This window comes from Myxocyprinus asiaticus, chromosome 5 (genome assembly GCF_019703515.2).
Source record: "Myxocyprinus asiaticus isolate MX2 ecotype Aquarium Trade chromosome 5, UBuf_Myxa_2, whole genome shotgun sequence".
Taxonomy (NCBI): Eukaryota; Metazoa; Chordata; class Actinopteri; order Cypriniformes; family Catostomidae; genus Myxocyprinus; species Myxocyprinus asiaticus.
This window is the reverse complement of record NC_059348.1, coordinates 28,121,929-28,143,452: the sequence shown is the minus strand read 5'-3', so window position 1 is coordinate 28,143,452 and position 21,524 is coordinate 28,121,929. Positions and strand designations below refer to the sequence as shown.

Below are 21,524 nucleotides of genomic sequence, written 5' to 3'. Positions count from 1 at the left end.
TATCGATATTTTTCTTACAAACACCTAGAATTTTGCTTCAGAAGACATTAATTAGACCACTGGAATTGTATGGATTATTTTTATGATGGTTATATGTACTTTTTGGAGCTTCAAATATTTGGCACCCATTCACTTGCATTGTATGGACCTACAGAGTTGAAATATTTTTCTAAAAATCTTCATTTGTGTTCTGCTGAAGAAAGTCATACACACTTTGGATGGCATGAGGATGAGTAAATTATGAGACAATTTTCATAATTGGGTGAACTATTCCTATAAGTTGTCCAAAATATTTGTAACATTTTTCTTTAGTTAGATAATAAGAAAACAGTAGTTAAAAAGAATTTCATGGATCTTTTGTGAATGCGTCCCCAGTTAAAGTAACAGTTAAAGTTTCTAGTCTATTCGCTATTGTGGATTGTATATGGCAGTGTGCACTGATTGTAATGTGTTCACATCTTTATTGTGTTTATTGTAACTTTTTCTGTGACTATGGCAATTCCAGTGCATCACACTTCCTGGTGAGTACAAGTGTTTCCAATTTTTATTCTGATCACACAAAAAGGAGCAAGCTTCATGATTACAATAACACTGGTAGAGAGCGTCAAAACCGCTACAGCTATTGACTCTTTACAAAATGCAGAGATCTAGTAATGCTGGTACGCCGAAAGTGAATGAGTAATAATAATATAATAATAATAATAATAATATAAGAAGATTTTGTCATTTTATAGCCACAGCCTGAGTGCGGTAATCTGGCTGTCTCAATGATAGATCTGGGTTGTGTGGAGTGGGTAAGCCCTCCTGAGACACAAAAGCAGCAAAACTTTGAATGGGATGAGTTCTGCAAGGTCAGTGCGATGCAGGAATTCAGAGCTAAAAATAGCCAAGGCTCAATGACGTGGGAGCATGTGAGAGGGCTAAAAATAACCTCAGGTTATGTCAATTCCCAATCAAACTGGCACAAAATTGACATGTACCTTATACTGCATGGATATTTCATTATTCAGTGGCTAGACATCCTCTGTTTGACAGCCATGGATCACTAATAAAGATAATCATCTTCAGTGTGTTTTTGGGTTAGTGTAAAGTAGTGAAGTAACACAGTCCAGCAAATGGGCAAAAGATTAATCTTTTATTTGGGACAACGAGAAATGAATTGCATTGCTGATAACAACAAAACCATAGTGAATTAGATGCATAGAAGGAAATTACACTGGAGAATTGTTTCTGGGCTCTGTTGTTATGATTTATCACATAATAATGAAATTCATAGAGATTTGACCAATTATGATCAAGTGCACAACAAAATTCTGCAATGTTTTTAGAATGTGCAATCTGTATTAAGTTTTGTTTACCGTTTAAACTGCATATAGTTTACCACTATATGGGCCCACATTAAAAGATAGTTCACTCAAAAATTAAAAGTCTGTCATCATTTAATCACCCTCATATTGTTCCAAACATGTATGACTTACTTTCTTCTGTGGAACACAAAAACAGATGTCACGCAGAATGACAGCCACAGTGACCAATTCACTTGATCACTTTTATTCATTGTACTGTATGGAAAAAAGATGGTGAAAGTCAATGGTGACTGAGACTAATATTCCTTTTGTGTTCCACACACTCAAAAAATTTTTAACGTGGCTGCTGTTGGCCCAAAACATGTAAATTATGTTGAAACGAAATAATGCAGTCATGTATATACATTAAAAGTGTAAAGATGGTGTTGAGGAAAATAAGAAAATTTAGTTGTTGTATTTATACAGCTATCTTCAGTTGGGTGAATGAAACAGAGTTGTGTTGCTTCTGTAATACTGCACACTGGTCGACAGGTGGCGCTAAATTTGCCCATGTGCAAATGGAAAACACATTGGGCAAATTCCAATCAAAAGTGATCATCCATATGCCCTACTCACTACAAAGGACAAAGCTCTTGATGTAGGCTCTCTAAAGAGAAAATGGCATTACAGTTTGAACGTACCTTTCACTAAATGTCTTGCAAAAGGGCCCTTTGTGAAAAAATAAGCTTTCTTACTTTTGTCTGGAATGACTCTTCGAGTGGCTTCCCCTTCCCGAAGTGCCCTTCAAGGGCACAAAAAATGCTGTTTGGGAAACGCCCATGGACAGGTGATTTCTAGTCCCCAGCATGCTTTGCATAGGACTTGATAGGGAAAGTAAATGCTAAAATTAAGTGCTATGTTATGTGTTTTTGTGCAATATTTAAATTCAGGATACTGTTAGTGTTTAATGTTTTGTTATGTTGAGATTTAGAAAAGCTTCTGTTACGTTGGAGTTTTGGGGTTACCATTATGGTGAAGAGCAGAATTTGAGCCTAGGCTGAGGATAGGCAATACATTCACTTCGACAATGATACTTAGACCAGTGAATTATTACTGTGCTATTGAAAGCATAGAGGAATAAAGTTACATGTTGATTGTTTGAAACTTCAGTATGTAAAGTGATTGTCGTGACTGAATATTACTCAACTCAAATGGATATAAGTAATTGGATGAACAAAGTTCAAAGACATTCAGTCAAAGACGTAATGTTTGCAATTGGGTGAAAGTGAGAATCTTGAATTTAGGATAATTCAACATGAGTCGCTTAATAGTTTTGGACAGAAGTATATATTTTAACTTGATTCAACTAAATAGGACTGGAATGATCAAATGTAATTAACTTGGGTTTCTTGAAGTCAATAGAGTTACTTCTATGTAACAACTCAGTTACGTGGAACATGCTGACAAACATCAAAGTTAGTTAAAGCCAACATTTCATTTTTTTGAGTGCAGAAAAAAAAGTCATATGGGATCGGAACATCATGAGGGTGAGTAAATGATGACAGAATTGTCATTTTTGTGCAAACTATCCCTTTTTCTAATGGGTGCTTTGAAAGCTCTGTGACATTTATAATGTCATCTAGAACACCTTTAGACCGTTTCCCATGCAACTCACCCAAGAAACCACATACATGTGATGAAAGTTAATTCAAAGTATAGTTCACCCAAAAATGAAAATTCTCTCATTATTTACTCACCCTCATGATATCCCAGGTGTGTATGACTTTCTTTCTTCAGCAGAACACATTTGAAGAAAAATAGAAAAATATCTTAGCTCAGTAGGTCCTTAAAATGCAAGGTAATGGCGATTTCTCTTTTGAAGCTCCAAAACTCAAAGTCAGCATAAACGTCATCCATACGACACCAGCTGTTAAATCAATGTCTTCTAAAGCGACATGATAGCTTTTGGTTTGAAAAAGATCAATATTCAAGTACTTTCTTTTTTTTTTACTCTAAATCATGCTTCCGGTTAGAAGCGTGTGACGTAATCACACTGGCATTTGAAACACCGTGATAAATGAGGCACGTGCGTCACAGCTGGAAGAGCAGCGCTGTTTACAAGTGAGAAGGAGGAACGCTGTACAGCAGCTTGGTTGGTTTTGGTTAAGATCTGTATTTATCTGTTTCTTTACTCACAATGGTGCGTTTGTGTGATTATCCTGGATGTCTCAACGAGAGGAGAACGTGAGATTACATCTGTATCATGGCAACGGTAATACGTCACATGAGAGACAGCTTGGACTTCACCCTCTCGTGAAGCTTACCCTCATCTTGGATTATAGTTAAAAATTACTTAAATATTGATATTTTTTTGCACCAAAGGTGATCGTATCGCTTTAGAAGACGTTAATTTAACCGCTGGAGTCGTATTGATGAAGTTTATGCTGACTGCCTGATTTGTGGAACTTCATAAGAGAAATCTCCATTCACTTGATTTTAAGGACCTACTGAGCTAAGATATTTTTCTATTTCTCTTCAAATTTTTTTATGGTGAAGAAAGACATACACACATGAGATATCATGAGGGTGAATAAATAATGAGAGAATTTTCATTTTTGGGTGAACTATCCCTTTCAACTTGTGAGCTGGAGTGCTCTTCCAGCTGAATGAAGACCAGAGCTGAATGAAGTACAGTACACACATCTTCACTTCTTGCACAGATGTTGCATGAGGATGTCTCTTACACTGTATTACATTATCAATGCAGTGCACCCTATTCATGTGACAGCAAGCAATAACGATAGATATAAAGCATAAACAGAGAGAGAGAGAGAGAGAGAGAGAGAGAGAGAGAGAGTAGCAGCACTTATTTGAATGGATAAAACACACACACACAACCACTACTGTACACTCTGGCCATGAGGGGACATCTCATTCAGCTCTAAAAATAGCTGTGCTGTCACTTCCACTTCGTTTCAGCTTCCGTCCCTCATCTTTAATGCTAAATCTCCTATAGGTCCCTCTGTACTCAGAGAGAAAGATGCTTCTGGAGTGGTGCTGCTATTAATAGCCCGTCTCTGTGCAAGGGATCCATGCAGAAGCGCTATATTTAGAGCTGCAGGTAGCCTCAGATTCTTCCCTCCATTCATGAATATTTATAAAGAATTCTGCTGTGCTATTTTTATCCCGACACATCTATCCACCCACACATTTCCATGTTGCCATTTTAGACATCCTCCATCAAATGGAATGTGGGGATTTCATCGTTCAATGAAGCTGTTTTTATACTACGTGGAGCGAGTTGTGCACGTACGATAATGAACTGAAGACCCAAAAATATGTGGCTGCAAACAAGTGAACAAAACACAAGCTATAACTGGTTCAATGACTTGGGAAATACAAATTCTATAAATAAATATAAATAAAGGAAAGAAGAGATGCTGTATCAGTACATTTTACATTTAGGCCTATTAGTCGATTGCTACTATGCCACTACATTATATTTTGCATTTTAGCCTTTAAGTTTGTGGTCAGAGGTTATAGAGAGATGGCCTATGGATGTACCTGTCATGTCTAGAGGTGTTCATGTTCATGTTCATGTTTCCATGTCATGTTTTGTGTTAATGTCTTTTATTTTGTCATGTTATTTCCTGTTTCATTGTCATGTGTTTCCCATGTTCATGTGTCTTGTTCCTATTGGTTCATAGTCTTTTTATTAGTTCTGTTATGTCATTGGTTCATAGTCATTGTCTTGTTATCTTGTTTATAGTTCTGTCTGTTCATTGGTTGATGTTTCCCTTGTCCGTGTATTTAAGTCTCGTGTTTCCATTGTTCAGGGTGAGGTATTATTTGTATGTTTGTTTGTGCTGGCGTGCTTAGGTCAAGTAAAATCAAATCAAATCAAGTCAAGTCCATGTTCATGCTCATGTTTGTGTTTAGTGTCAAGTCAAGTTTTTTGGTTGCACGTTTCTGGATTTACCACGTATATATGGAATAAACTGCACTTGGGTTCTTACCCTTCACATCATCATCGTCTTCCTCTGCCTGTCATTGCCAGCCTACGTTACAGAATACCTGACCGACAAAATGAACCCAGCGGATATCGTTATACGTTTACATCAAGGAAAGCGATCTATAGAAGATTACGTGGAGGACTTCTGCATACTGGCAGACGAGGTAGGCTTCAATGAGATTGCCCTCAAACACTTCTTTCGTGCAGGCTTGAATGAGCCGGTGCACTCCTGGATGCCTGGCAGTTGGAGTACCTTCAATCTGGCTCAATATATCGACCTTGCCCTGCGGATAAGTGGTTCAACTTTCACTGTGGGGGAGGCGGATAACGAGCCAGAGTCCCACGTCATGGCCGCCGAGCCAGAGTGCCACGTCATGGCCGCCGAGCCAGAGTGCCACGTCATGGCCGCCGAGCCAGAGTGCCACATCATGGCCGCCGAGCCAGAGTCCCATGTCATGGTCGCCGAGCCAGAATGCCACGTCATGGTAGCTGAACCTCAGTCTGCTCCATGCCATGTCACAGCCAAGCTTCAGTCTGCTCCATGCCATGTCTCAGCCAAGTCCCAGTCTGCTCCATGCCATGTCACAGCCATGCCTGAGTCTGCTCCATGCCATGTCACAGCCACACCTGGGTCGGCTCCATGCCATGTCACAGCCAAACCTGAGTTTGCTGCATGCCATGTTACCGCCATGCCTGAGTCTGCTCTATGCCATGTCACGCTTCGGCCTGCTCCATGCCATGTCACAGCCTCTAGTATTTAAACAGGGGTGTATGTCATGGATCTACCAGACACTTCCAGCACTAATATTCTACCATCCCTCTCCCCTGAATACTGATCACCTGCACCTGCCCCTCATCACTGCATCAATCAGCTCCACTACATAAAAGCCTGATTCTCCTTTCACTCTTCGTCTGGTCTCGATTCAGAAAACAGACTAACTTACCTGCTATCACTGAGATCTTCCTCAAAGTCATTCCAGTGCTATCTCTTCCTGGTTCCTGCTCCATCGCTACTCCGACGATTCCCCAAGGTCTCTGTTATTTATATCCACTCTGTGTTTGATATTTAATTCACCTCAGTTAATCACTGACGTTGTTTGTTTGTTTCAATATACATCGCCTCTGGGTTCAATGCCATCTCCAAGTCTGGGTGTCACAGAAGACCAGACCGCCTAAAATCATGAACCCAACAGGTCCGAACCCCATCCAGGAGCTGGTTGATGCATTCCGGTGAGCACTTACTCACTGTATGGATCCACAGCACCACCGATAACCTCCGGCACTTCCGCAATACCTTCTTCGGTCTATTCCGCCAGTCCCATGGTTAACCCAGCGCCATAATCTGGATCGGCGGAAAACTGCAGCGGCTTCTTGACCCAGTGTTCGCTTGATCTTGAGATGTAGCCACAACGATTTCCCACAGAGCAGGCTGAAGTGGCTTCTATTATCTCTTTGTTGACAGGACAAGCGATGCAGTGGGCCCAACCTCTCTGGGATCAAAACAGCGCAGTAACCCAATCCCTCGATAGTTTTACCCAACATTTCAGAGAAATGTCTGGATGCCCGGTTGTGGATACATCTGTCTGTGAACAACTGTTCAACCTTCGTCAGGGTAAGAGTTCAATCAACGATTACGCCCTTAAATTCCGCACCCTAGTTGCCTCCAACAGATGGAATGAGCCCGCTCTTCTAACCATCTACCGCCTGGGACTCGAGCCAAGGTTGCGGTTGCATCTCTCTTCTTTTGATGACTCCATGAGGCTTGAGCGCTTCATACAGCTCTCCATCCGAGTGGCAAATAGAATGAGGTCCTGCCTTGATGAGCTTCCCGCTTCACAGTTCCCACCTGTTTCATCACAACACTCCTAAACCCATACTCCAGAACCGGACAGTGAAGTAATGCAGATGGATGCTTTCTGGCTATCATCAGCAGACCGTCAACGCCAGCTGACCCTGCGGTTGTGTTTGTACTGTGGTGGTAAGGGACACATCATCTCACCGTGTCCCATTCGTCCTCTACGCCCATTGGTGAGTCACATACAAATTCCCAGGGTTTGTTCCTCCCCTTTATTAACTAATGTAATGCTGACTGCTTCTGTTTTTTCCTTCACAGTACCCGCACTTCTCGACTCAGGGTCAGCCGGCAACTTCATCTCTGATACGCTCTGCAACCAGCTCCGTCTCCAAAGATGGCCATGTGACCCCAACCTCAAGATCCAAACAATAAATGGCAAACACGTAGGTAGGGGTTACATCCGTCACTGGGTAGGTCCATTCAAACTTAAAGTGGGATGCTTACACAACGAAGAAATAAACGTACTGGTTCTGGAGAATTCCACCGCTGACATAGTCTTGGGGCGTCCTTGGTTCATACTTCATTCCCCAGTCATCTCCTGGTCTACCGGTGATGTCCTGAAGTGGGGTTCTCAATGCTTTCCGACCTGTTTCCCTGACCTACCTACTCCAAACCCCTTAACTCAGTCAAGGGATCTCTTCCTCTCAATCTCAATACTACCACAATTGAGAGCTCAGCCAGTTCCAATCTTGTTGAAATCCCTTCTTGTTACTCCCACTTCCAGGACGTCTTCTGCCCCCTACAAGCCTCACAGCTACCTCCTCACCTACCATGGGACTGCGCAATAGACCTTCTCCCTGGTGAGCTAGTGCCCCTTGGCAAAATATACCCTCTCTCCATTCCAGAGCAAAAACCCTTGGGGGAATACATTGAGGAGGCCCTTTCCCAGGGTTACATCCAGTCTTCTACTTCTCCTGCTGCTTCGAGCTTTTTCTTTGTAGCGAAGAAGGACAGAGGCCTCCTGCCCTGCATTGATTACCACTCCCTCAACAAAATAACCGTTAAGTTCTGTTATCCACTCCCCCTCATCCCAGCTGCCTTGGAACTGTTGAGAGGAGCAACTATTTTCACCAAGCTTGACCTGCATAGCACTTATAACCTCATTCGTATCCGGAGACGAAACGAATGGAAGACAGCCTTTGTGACACCTACTGGCCACTACAAGTACAGAGTGATGCCTTACGGCCTGGTCAACACCCCCTCTGTGTTCCAGGGCTTCATGAATGAGGTGTTCCTCGAGTACCTCCATCGATTCGTCATCATCTATATCGACGACATTCTGTTGTACTCCCAGAACGAGACCAACCATCGTCAGCATGTCAAGCTTGTGTTGGAGAAGTTGAAGGAATATCACCTGTACCTCAAGGTGGAGAAATGTTCATTTCACCAGAAATCCCTCCAGTTCCTTGGATATAATATCAGTCCAGTAGGCATCCAGATGGACGAAGGGAAGGTAGAAGCTGTGTGAGCCTGGTCCACTCCAACCACCATTAAGGAACTCCAACGCTTTCTGGGTTTTGCCAACTTCTACCGGCGGTTTATCAAGAACTACAGCTCCCTCAATGCTCCGCTAACCTAAATTCTCAAGTCTGAGCCTAAGTCTTTTTCCTGGACCCCAAGGCCTCCTACACATTTCAACACCTAAAGGATGCCTTCACTGCAGCAACACTTCTCGTCCATCCTGATCCTAGCAGATCTTTTGTTGTCGAGGTAGATGCCTCAACTACAGGTATAGGAGCCGTCCTTTCTCAGCAGCAGGGGAAACCATCCAGACTCCATCCATGTGCCTACTTTTCCAAAAAGCTCTCCCCGGCGGAGCAAAATTACGATATCGGAAATAGAAAACTCTTGGCTATCAAACTGGCACTAGAAGAGTGGCGACATTGGCTGGAGGGGGCCCAGCATCCTTTTCTGGTACTGAAGGACCATAAAAATATAGAGTATCTTCGGGAAGCTCATCGTCTTAATCCCCGCCAAGCACGATGGGCACTCTTCTTCACACACTTCAACTTCACCATCTCCTATCATCCAGGTGACAAGAATATCAAGGTGGATGCCCTTTCCTGTCTCCATGCTTCAGAGGAAACCCACGAGGAACCGGACACCATTCTTCTTCCTCACATAATTGTAAGCCCAATCCAATGGTCCCTGGATGTCAACATTGCGGAGGCCGCTGCCGCTGAACCAGCTCTACCATGTTGTCCTGCCAATAAGACCTATGTACCCTCTTCCCTACGGCTAACTCTCATTGATTCTGTACACTCCTCCTTGGGCACTAGCCACCCTGGGACAAATAGGACCCTCTCACTCATCCAGGACTGGTTCTGGTGGCCATGTATGGACAGAGATATCTGAAGGTTTGTCTAAGGATGTTCCGAATGTGCTGTCTCCCGAACTCCACGTCAACTTCCGGATGGCAAGCTCCTTCCTCTGCCCGTACCTCGTCAGCGCTGGTCACACCTAGGGGTCGATTTTATTACAGATCTGCCATCCTCTGAGGGTTATACATGCATGGCAGTGGACTGTTTTTCCAAGGCCTACAAGTTGATTCCCCTCAAAGGACTTCCCACCACCCTAGAAACCACTGAAACCCTCTTTAATCACGTTTTCCGCACGGAATCCCAGAGGATATCGTCTCCGACAGAGGCCCTCAGTTCATCTCCAGAGTCTGGAGGGCTTTCTTTTCACTCTTAGGTGTAACCATCAGTCTCTCTTCCAGTTACCATCCACAGAGTAACGGTCAGAAGAGATTCAGGAGATTAGTAATTTCCTCAGAACCTTCTGCCATCGCCACCAGAACCATTGGAGTTGTTTCCTGTCCTGGGCCGAGTACGCACAGAACTCTCTATGCCAGCCTTTCACTAACCTTACACCCTTTCAGTGCGTACTCAGCAACCAACCTCCTCTCTTTCCATAGTCAGGAAAACCATCTGAGTTACCAGCAGTCAACCATTGGTTTAGAGAGAGTGAGAGGGTCTGGGACTTGGCTCACCACCACCTGCAACGGGCTGTGCACCGCCAGAAATTCCAGGCTGATACCCGGAGATCTCCCACTCCCACTTACCATCCCGGGCAGAAGGTGAGGCTCTCCACGAGGGACATCAGGCTGTGCCTCCCATTAAAAAAGCTAAGTCCCCGTTACATTAGTCCCTTCACTATTACCAGACAAATTAACCCTGTCACTTTCCAACTCCAACTCCCCCCCGAATATCACATCCATCCTGCTTTCCATGTCTCTCTCTTCTGAAACCGTACCACCTGTCTCTCTCTCCTCACTCCTCAGAATCTAATCCTGCTGATGACCCCACCCCCCCAGCCGCAACTCCTGGAAGACGGAATTATCTACGCAGTCCGAGACATCCTGGACTCCCGTCGCCATTGGGGTCGTCTCGAGTACCTCGTTGACTGGGAGGGTTATGGTCCCGAGGAAAGATCATGGATACCTCGAGACGACATCCTGGACCCCAACCTTCTTTCCAACTTCCACGATACTCACCCAGATCATCGAGCTCCTCGTGGACGTGGCGTCAATGGCGTCGGGAAGCATGTCCCTCTGGAGTGATCCGTGGAGGGGGGGTAATGTCACAGATCTACCTGACACTTCCAGTACTAATATTCTACCATCCCTCTCCCCTGAGTACTGATCACCAGCACCTGCCCCTCATCACTGCATCAGTCAGCTCCACTACATAACTCTTCGTCTGGTCTTGATTCAGAAAACAGACTAACTTACCTGCTATCACTGAGATCTTCCTCTATGTCATTCCAGTGCTATCTCTTCCTGGTTCTTGCTCCATCGCTACTCCGACGATTCCCCAAGGTCTCTGTTATTTATATCCACTCTGTGTTTGATATTTAATTCACCTCAATTAATCACTGACATTGTTTGTTTGTTTCAATAAACATTGCCTCTGGGTTCAACGCCATCTCCGAATCTGGGTGTCTGTTACAGTGTAACAGTATCTGCCACTATTTGCACTAGAGTTCAAATAGCATCTAACGCTATTTGCACTTAGTGCAAAGAAGATGCTTTTTGTTGCTTTTTACACTTAGTGAAAATGGCACCTGTCGCTATCTGCACTTAGTGTAAATAGCATCTATCGCTTAGTGCAAATAGCCTCTGCAAATAGCCTCTGCCTATTAATAAACTTTTATTATATTTAATTATCTTTCAAAGATAAGATTGTATTTTAAATGGTAGATAGTAGTTTCTTCTGATTTCTGTTTAGTCATACATTTTTTTTATTTTTTTTATTTCTGCATTAAGAAATTGTTAATATATTAGAAAGAAGGAAATGACAGTACACACAGTAGTCCAGCAACAATGGATGGCATTTGCATATTACCAATCACATTTTCTCATAAAAGACCCAATCAAACCAATTGTACATACAGTGCACAGCGAATATGGCATTTACTCATAGTACACGTGAAGGGCTTTTACTTTGAACTTGCACTCATGCGCTCGTGCGGATCCAGCACGAGCAGCAATCTCCTGACAGTTTAAACGGCCTGGATAGACTGCTTGGATTATCATTATAATTTTTTATTTTGGCTGATGGAATACATGCTTCAGAGGAAGATATTAGATGAGTGCTGGATGGGAAGAAAACGCTGGATTTTCATGAGGTTCGTGAATTACATTTGTTTAAATGAGATATCCACATATTTGCAGACAGTATATGATAGAAGTTTTATTGATATTTGCCTTTTTATCATTAGACAAGATGGTTAAGAGATACAGGAAACTGATGAGGAGAGAGATGAAGGAAACAGGCAAGCACTTTAGCATGTCATGGCTCTGATATGCAGACTGTCTAAAGGTGCACTAAGTAAAATTTTAGCAATGATTTAGCTGGCTCTTAAGGCCGAAACATACTTCATGCAAGTACTAGTGATGGGTCGTTCATGAACGATTCGTTCATTTTGAACAAATCTATTATGTGACTCAGAAGAACGAGTAGTCTCAGAGAGTGATTCGTTCATTTTGTGTTAGCCGCACATACGCAAAGTTCACCTTTCAACTCTTTTCGTCCGAGTCATTCGTTCTTTTGTCACGTGACACCCGTATACACTACGCATTGCTCACACAGGAAACAAAAATTGTTAGTTCACCTCTCGAGTCATCTGGTCTGAGTCGTTCGTTTTTTTATCATGTGACAGCCGTATACGCTATGCACACACACAGGAAACAGAAATGATTAGTTCACCTCCCGAGTCATTCGTTCTTTTGTCACGTGACAGCCGTATACGCTATGCACACACACAGGAAACAGAAATGAATAGTTCACCTCCTGAGTCATTCGTTCTTTTGTCACATGACAGCCGTATACGCTATGCATTGCCCACACAGGAAACAGAAATGATTAGTTCATCTCTCGAGTCATCTGTTCTGAGTCAATCGTTCTTTTGTCATGTGACAGCCGTATACGTTATGCACATATGGCTGTCACGTGACAAAAGAACGAATGACTCGGACAAGAAGATTCCAGAGGTGGATATTTGGCCATTGAAAATGTAACATTTTAATTTAATTCTGCTCAAATGAACGAAATGACTTGAATAAAGATCCGTTCATTTTGCTGAACGAGACTCAAAGATCCAAGTCAGTAAAATGATCCAATCTTCCCATCACTAGCAAGTACACAAACGCAGACACGAGCGCTTGGCCAACGCATGGCCAACACGTGGTCCCGTTGTACATACCTCACGTGCGCACTTGCGTTGCTCTGGCAGTTACAAACCTCAGACCACAACAGGGCAATAGATTTTTTAGGCATGACCACGAAACCGGTGCTGTTTCCGAAACTGGTATTTTATAGATCCATGTCCGAAACCAGGAAAATGCTGCCTTTGGAGGCAGAATGAAAATAAGGTGCTTTTCAAACTGTTCGAAGACCAGTTCCTTAAGAGTTCCATTCATTCAAAACAGCTGTCAGTTAAGCCATTAACTGATTAGGCAGTAAATCAGCTGCCTATGTTTTCGGATGTAGCCTGGATGTGGTAGATGAGTCAATAGCTGAGAAATGGGGAGAGACACAGAGAAAAAACAAGATCATTTGAATGGACTGGGGACAAAAAGTTGTATATATTTTTCGAAAAGATTCAACTCAAATTGCTGCCCGAGTTTGCTATGTCAGTTGTTGATTGAAAGAAGAAAATCCGCTCTAGCACCCTTTGTGGCAATGCTGAGAATGCAGCGCATACTTGTGTTGGGTTATGAATTGAGCGCTGACACATTTCACAACGCAACGACGCGTGAAATCAAGCTTGCATAGCAAGGTGCGTCTGCATTCACGTACTTGTGTAGAGTACGTTTGGGCCTTTACTCCTAGAAGTACTTGTGGTTTTGGACTCTATACTGACACCCATCGTCCTGGAGTGCTGTCGCATCACACCAGATGTGTTTGTTTATCTTTTGTTTTGTTACTTTTAGTCTGTGTTTTTATTCATCTTGTATTACACACATCCCTATGATGGACATTCTTCTGTCCAATCCAAACGAATTTTCGTGCACTGTTGCGCACCGGACTGTAACCGGACAGCTGCAACTTGCGAGCTCTCGGCCGGCTGAACACTGCTTTGTGCTCGTGCTTGCCGTTTGATGTCGCGCTGCTTATCCGTGATCCGCGCCGTGACAGCTACAGGTCGCAGCTGTTTAATCACTCCAGCAGGGACGTCTCTTTGGACATTTTATCTTTCCACTTTTACTCATTCTGGTTGGACTGTCTGGTGGATCACACTCATATTTATCAATACCATACCATCATTGGTACCACTGATGAGCATAACACAGTGTCATGTGTTGTCAACACGGCAGCGCCCTTGAGGGGGCGACCCGCTCCATGTAAAATTAAACAGCTTTTATAGGGTTTCTGATATGACTTCAGACTTCATCTTATGTGAGTGTATATAATTTTCAACATATATATATATATATATATATATATATATATATATATTCAAGACAAAATTACTTTATAGGACATTATTTAACATCACTTAATCACCCAAAAATTTTAATTCGCTCATGATTTACTAACCCTCCTGGCATCCTAGATGTGTATGATTTTCATTCTTCTGCAGAACACAAATAAAATTTTTAAGCTCCAAAATCCACATAAAGGGAGCATAAAAGTAATCCATATGACTCCAGTGGTTAAATCCATGTGTTATGTCACGATATGATAGGTGTGGGTGAGAAACAGATCAATATTTAAGTCATTTTCTTTGTCATAAATTCTCCTCTCTGCCTAGTAGGGGGCAATATGCACGAAGAATGTGAATCACCAGAAACAGAAGAATAAGAATAAGAACGTGAAAGTGCAGGAAAAATGACATACATTTTGATCTGTTTCTCACCCACACCTATCATATCACTTCTGAAGATATGGATTTAACCACTAGAGTCACCTGGAGGACTTTTGTTGCCATTATGTGAATTTTGGAGCTTCAAATTTTTTGGCACCCATTCACTTGCATTGTATGGACCTACAGAGCTGAACTATTCTTCTAAAATCTTTGTTTGTGTTCTGCAGAAGAAAGGAAGTCATACACATCTGGGATGGCATGAGGTTGAGTAAATCATGAGAGAATTTTCATTTTTGGGTAAACTAACCCAAAGGTAACAATTCTACTTTTTACAGTGTATGATCATTTATGAGAGGGGCCCATAATGCCCTCAAAATAGAGTTAGCAGTCTTTGCACTGTTGACAACTATCTGCATCATTAAATAGAGCTCAATCCCACCCATTTGTCTAGACAGCTAGAGATGTGAAGAACGATAAACTAAGGTCTTTGTATTTGCAGTGTTGTGGGGGGAAAAATATAATGTTTTGTTTTCCTAGGAATAGGATGCCTCCTATGCCTCCTGATAGAATAGGCATACATCAGGACGATAGTACTGTATATCCTATAGCACAAATATATAGTACAGGTATTTGATATAACCAACTCATCTTTTTGCATATTTTGTATATGATACCGAATAGGTAGAAATTGATTCTAAGTGAAAACCTACTTGTGCACAAAGGCTTCCGGCAGAATCTTTTATGCACTAGAAAGAGCACCTCCACTGGGAGGAGTAAGAAAGAGCTGTTCCTAAATCCTCTGCAGCTGTATGATATGGTGCATGTTTACTGTCAGTATCTAAACACTTGACACCCAGCATGCGTCACAAGACACTGGTGTTGCGTCAGTCCTAACCCGGGCACATTACAGGGCTGCACCAGCCTGTCCCGCACAGGTCCAACCTGAGGCTAACAGATAGTAAACACAGAATCTTCACATAAGCCTAACGCACAATCACTAATCTACAGTCAAACACTCTGCAAAACATCTTACGAAATGAAGTATGTAAGCCCAACACTGAAGCATGTTTGTTTGAATGGTTTTCATGCAGGATTTTAAGTAAAGAAAGGAAGAGTCAAGAGTTCAGATGAATCCTATAGGCTCACATAGTCATTGAGTTTTATATTTGAATAACCAGTCCACTGGGACACAGCCAGTAAGCTGTTTGTCCTTTTCTCTCCCCATTGTTTCAAATCAACAAGAAAAAAAAGACATTTAATAGAGTCACGACTTTGCATGACGTCAATGAACACCCAAGAGCCTGGACATGCAGTATATGAACATACCACAATAAAATTGCATTCAAAATATGAGTGACATAAATAAAATGCAAAGTTAAGTATGATTTAAACCATGCATATTTTTGAGGCAGTGCTTTACAAAAAGACTGCATGTTAACATTATTTAATGCATTAGGTATCATGAACTGACAATGAATAATATATTTGACAGCATTTATTAATCTTAGTTAATGGTAGTTTATAAAAAGGTATACAATTGTTCATTGTAAGTTAATTAACTAATGTTAACATACAAATTTTAATACTAAAATTCATCAATATATGTGGAAATTAATATTAAGATTAATAGTATTGTTGCTTGTTAGTTAACATTAACTACTGCGTTACCTAATGTTATCATTTAAAAACTTACTGTAAAGGGACACAGTTTGCGTTTTAAGAAGAGCCACATTGATGCTTCATTTTGAGGTAGAAGTTTTACATTAGCACAACAGGAGACATTACCGATCTGATGAGGATGCTAATTAGCAGGTCAACCAGCAGGTCACATACTTTTGTGTAGACACTGCAGGCAGAGGATGTGTCCTTGATTGTTTAATCACCGTTTCTGTGCATGCTGCCTTCTCCTAATTGTGCGCATAAAATGTGGAGCACATCCATACCGGTAAGAGCTGTTGAGATTGTATAAAGATTTCTGAGGCACAATAGGGTGCACAGAGAGAGAAAGAGAGAGAGAGGGCAGTGCTGTGATCTCAGCTTTCCACTGAACATTTATGGTCAAGATTAAAATAAGCACATCATAAAAAATAAGCTTGGTTTGTCTCTGATTTAGACAGACATTTTACAGCATAAGTGGAGGTTAGCCTGAGTTAAGTCGTGAACAGGTGCATTACACTGATATTTACACATACATTTTCCTGCTGTGTTGAAGTGGTGCATAAACAGCAACCTGGAAGTGACTGTAATACAAGTTGTTATTACAGTATTATAAACCACAGAGCTTTCACTTCTGCTAAGTATCAGCAAACTATTATTACAAATGCATTTTACAGGAATTAAGGGCCATGTCGTTCTGAACTCTGACACAGTGTACATTTGAAAACTACCCTTATTAAAATCAGTGTAAATGCACTTTAAGGAGGCTCATCCAACCCTGTTCTATTGACAGTTAAAACACGCATTTAAAACAACAGTATTACGATCACACACATATATTCTTGCCAAAAATGGGATAAAGTGTTACTCTCACATGTAGTGGTTTACTTTTCTACTTTTTGCCAGAAAAGAAAAAAAATATATACAAAAAGAAGAGACCTTTTTGTTGTTTAAAAAATCCAAAAGAATAAGGATTGAGAAAATCAGGACAGAATAAATACTGGTATTTTTATATGAGTAATGTGTAATATCTTCAAATTGAAAATGGAGAGGAAAATATATACTGTATGTCGATCCATACATCTTGCCAGACCATCACTACAAATGGAGTTCACAAAGTGCATCAGATTTTCCATGCAGGGGCTGTGACAGGGCAGTTCTGTGAAAACAGCAGAGGGTCTCTCATAGGGCACAAACAGGGCTCAGTCTGTTATCCTACAGGATCATTTTGCACCCATAAGAACAAAATAGGCCAGCAGAGTAAAGTGCCCAGAGCATCAATTACATTATGGAAATAATCTGAAGACCAATTAAGCAGCTGAAATCTGGGAAAGCTAATAAAAACAGTACTGCTTTGGAGAAAAGAGATTTGATACAGTTTTACGAAGAATGAACACTAAAATCACATGGTAATGGCAGAATTTAGATTTAGCTATAGCTCATGCAGTGAACTGCTTGCATAGAGCTGTACAGCATAACCCCATTATATTAGAAAACCCTATGTTTTGTAATGGGTGAATTTAAAATTGAAAGAGTTGTAGTTCTTGGGGGTGAAAGAAATCCCATGAAAAAAACAAGCTGCAGATGTTCAGACAATTGCACTCAAACACCACCATGACACTGGCCAAGGAGACAAATGGATATTCTTAAAGAATGTTTTAAACCTCTCTAATAAAGATGAACAAAACACAAACATGGTTCAACATATTCATTACAGAACAATATTCACTCAATTGAACCCAAGTACTTGAATATTAATATTAAGGTGCTCTAACCAGAGTGTTGCATTTAATAGTGTTGCCTTAACCTCTCTATGTTGCTTGAATTTTCAAAGGAACTCACTGCTACTAATGTTTAACAGTATAAGACGTGACACTCCCAGCCACAAGCGACTGTAATCCTTTAAGTCCCAAAAATATTTTTTTCTGGACATGAGGCTCTAAAGAAATATGCTGAACAGTTGACAAAGGGTTTACATTGGTTTACAGATCCTCAACATCTACACAAGAAGGAATTATGAGCCTGACAGAGACAAATGCCTGAGCACATATGCTTTACTGTGTGCTAAAGTTTCAATGAATTTGTATTAAATTAATTGCCGATCTCGAGATTTAATTAAACTTTAATGTTCTAATGACTTGTAATGATCATTATGAACATTCAGGTAAAAACTGATGTCAAATATATTCAAAATTGAGGTTCATGAGTCTTGAAATCAGCACTTGCCAAGTCTCTTCAGTAATGCATGATATTTAGCACACTATTCATTTAGTAAAGTAACTTGTAGTTTAATGACTGCGGATTGACCAACGTTGCATTATCAAATCTGAATGAATCTATATTGCAACATTAGCCTTTGTATGATATAATATACAGCACTTTAGTAATAAGCTCCCTCTTACTCAAGTTTTCTTTAAAACAATCTCAGTTTTATTTTTCCTCCAAGTCTGTAACTCCCTAAAGTTCTGATAAACACTGATACGGCCTGAGAAAATAAATGGCGGAAAGAAATGGAAATAAACCATGAATGTTTTTATCTGTAATCCTCCCGTCAACAGTGACATTGATGGCTATGTAAGTGGGAAAAGTGTGTGTGTGTGTCCAAAAGGAGTGAGCTGTCTCTGGCTTGGTCTGTGCAAGCCTTGCTGATCTTTTGGGGAGACAGGGACTTCATGGTTCTCTTTAAAAGAAAAACCTTTCTAGGATTAAACCAGATCTGAAGCCCTTTTCCTTTGTATTTCATAAATCCCATACTTCCCTAAAAAATTACTACTCTACCAGCACATGGCACATGTTGTCTCTGAAATCCAAATGAAAGTTGTTTTTTTTTGTAGCCGGCCAATAGATATGTCCAGTATTCTATAAAAGTAAGCAGTGCTATTATGAAAATGGTCTTGCCAAGCATTCACAGCAATACTACATTTATTTCTTCATTTTGAGTTCTGTGTGAACATTATTTAAAAAAATAACTATAATTGTTATTCAGGTGAGCAAAGTTATGTACGAAGATCACTGACTGTGATTTATTTTGTAACATTAACCCAAACGAATTGAGAATCCTAATACTCACTGTTAGTTACATGCTGTAGAAGATTGATTAAATGTTATTTCCTTGCATAAATTCTCTCTTCTCTCCATGGTAGTATTTCTGCTAACTCTATCTGTGCATATTGAGGTTTATATTATTATATAAACATCTGTATACGATTAATGCCATCTGTAATTTTAAAATGGTATCTGTTCATATAAAGGAAATCATAAATAAAGTAGGGAAAATATATGAAGCATGGACTAAGTTTTAACATTATCATGTAGTAATCCTGATATAATTTCAATCAGAGCTACTATAATAAACTGGTTGTTCTCAGTGAAACAATAAGCAGGACTGTTTGGCATTTGGTGGAACAGTTACAGATGAACTGATTTCCAGATTGTGATACAATAAATGCTAAATCCTAGATTGCATACAAAGCATTGTAAAACCCTGGAAAATAGATTCTCACTTATCAAAGTGCTTTACTACCATTAATCTCTAAATAACTACTAGATTTTGTCTGAAGCAGTCTGAAAAGAGTTCCCAACCGGGCACATCAACGTGTTGTTCCATGGAAATTGAAGTGGGAGATTACACTGTTAAATCACATCACTGTCTCTGTCTCTAATAATTTCTCTCTGTCTCTGAACCAGGTGCGACCAAAAAAGCAACCAGTTATCAATTCAATACAATCATGCCAAATTCTGATTTCCAACAGCCTTTGATGGAAGTGCTGTTAATACATACAGTATTTTTCAGTAGTGCTGTCTAGAAATACATACAGTAAATAAATCATCAAAACCCATTACCGCCTGCGTTTTTGCACAATGTCGATGGGTCTGTTGACAGCACATGGGGATCCATACAAATTCCAGTTCCGTGGTTTTAATGCCCGATCAGCTGAGAAGGAGAATCCACAGTTAGCCGGCACACTCATCTTGCCGGCACACTCATCCAAAGAACTTTCAGCAATACTTGATCAGCCACACAAATATCCATATATAGTTTTTTTCCCCACACTTTTTTAGGTAAACATTGTTCGTGGATCAAAATGGGTCCTCATTGGCTCTGGTTGTTACTACATCACAGATTAAAAGCTGGAGGAAAACAAAAAAAAGCAAAGCATGATATCCACTGTCCTCTTCAAGCAGTCCATTAACTCTCACCTCCTGCGTGACACCTCCAGGTGTGAATGGAGATGCAAGCTTGAGTGATGAACCTCGTGAAAACCCATGCTTCACTCTAAAATAAGCATGTGTGACTCAGACAGCAACTTTAAGAGATGCTCATTTAACATTTACACATGGATCTCCTCCTCTGTCAGCTTCTTTCTATCGTACCTCTCATGTAGACACCTCTAAGATTGTCTTCTGAGTGAAGGTATCTCAGTCTTCTGTCTTACACAGATTTTGTGTGGTAGCTAGATTCATGTAGAAGTGGGGGATCTGTGCTGTATTTTAGCCAGACTCTTTGGTCCACATGCTGCAAGACGGCTTGAGCTCGCCTTACTGTGTGAGATCACGCTCTAGAAAGAGGGCGGGATCAAGGAACACATAGTTCCGACCTCCTTAAGGCAGCACAGACATTAACCCTTTCCTACTGTGTCTGCAGCTGATTAAAGCAAGGTGCTGTGAAAAAGTTCCAGATAAAATGAAAAAGCATTATTTGAAAATGATAAATTGTATTTATCACCATATTGGATTTACTGTACAAACTGAGTTTACAATTATAATTTTATTTTTTGGGATTTTTCTTCTCTTTTCTCCCCAATTTGGCATGCCCAATTCCCAATGCGCTCTAGGTCCTCATGGCGGTGTAGTGACTCGCCTCAATCTGGGTGGCGGAGGACGAATCTCAGTTGCCTCCACGTCTGAGACCGTCAATCCACGCATCTTATCATGCGGCTTGTTGAGTGTGTTACCGCAGAGACCTAGTGTGTGTGGAGGCTTCACACTATTCTCCGTGGCATCCACGCACAACTCACCATGTGCCCCACCGAGAGCGAGAACCACATTATGTTGACCATAAGGAGGTTAACCCAACGTGACTCTACCCACCCTAGCAACCATCCAATTGGTTGCTTAGGAAGCCTGACTAGAGTCACTCAGCATGCCCTGGATTCGAACTTGCTACCCAGGTCCAGAGTTTACAATAATTTGATTTGAGAGTGAATAACGGTCTCTTCTTCATACAAAGTTATCAGATGCCTTCAAAAGATCATCAGTCATTGTAAAATCACGTAAACAGTTCATAAATCCAATATGGCGACACATCAATGACATCAAGCGCGAGTCGCACAGGCTGCTTTTATTAGACTTTTGGTTCATTTTTGCAACATGATCACATAGGAAGTCGGCACTGACAAGTACC

General features: G+C 41.1%; 1 protein-coding gene across 4 annotated transcripts in view; it reads right to left on the bottom strand.

Annotated features, from left to right (window-relative positions):
- Positions 1–21,524, bottom strand: part of pde4ca (phosphodiesterase 4C, cAMP-specific a) — a 57,631-nt gene that overhangs the window by 17,102 nt on the left and 19,005 nt on the right. Inside the window, exon 1 of one of the 4 annotated variants that reach the window (XM_051698336.1) lies at positions 19,964–20,627. The exons of the other annotated variants lie outside the window; for them this stretch is intronic. Within the exon in view, the coding sequence (XP_051554296.1) occupies positions 19,964–20,091 (128 nt within the window). The 5' untranslated portion in view covers positions 20,092–20,627. Of the gene's footprint in view, positions 1–19,963; positions 20,628–21,524 lie in introns of those variants that run through there. 4 annotated transcript variants of the gene reach the window in all.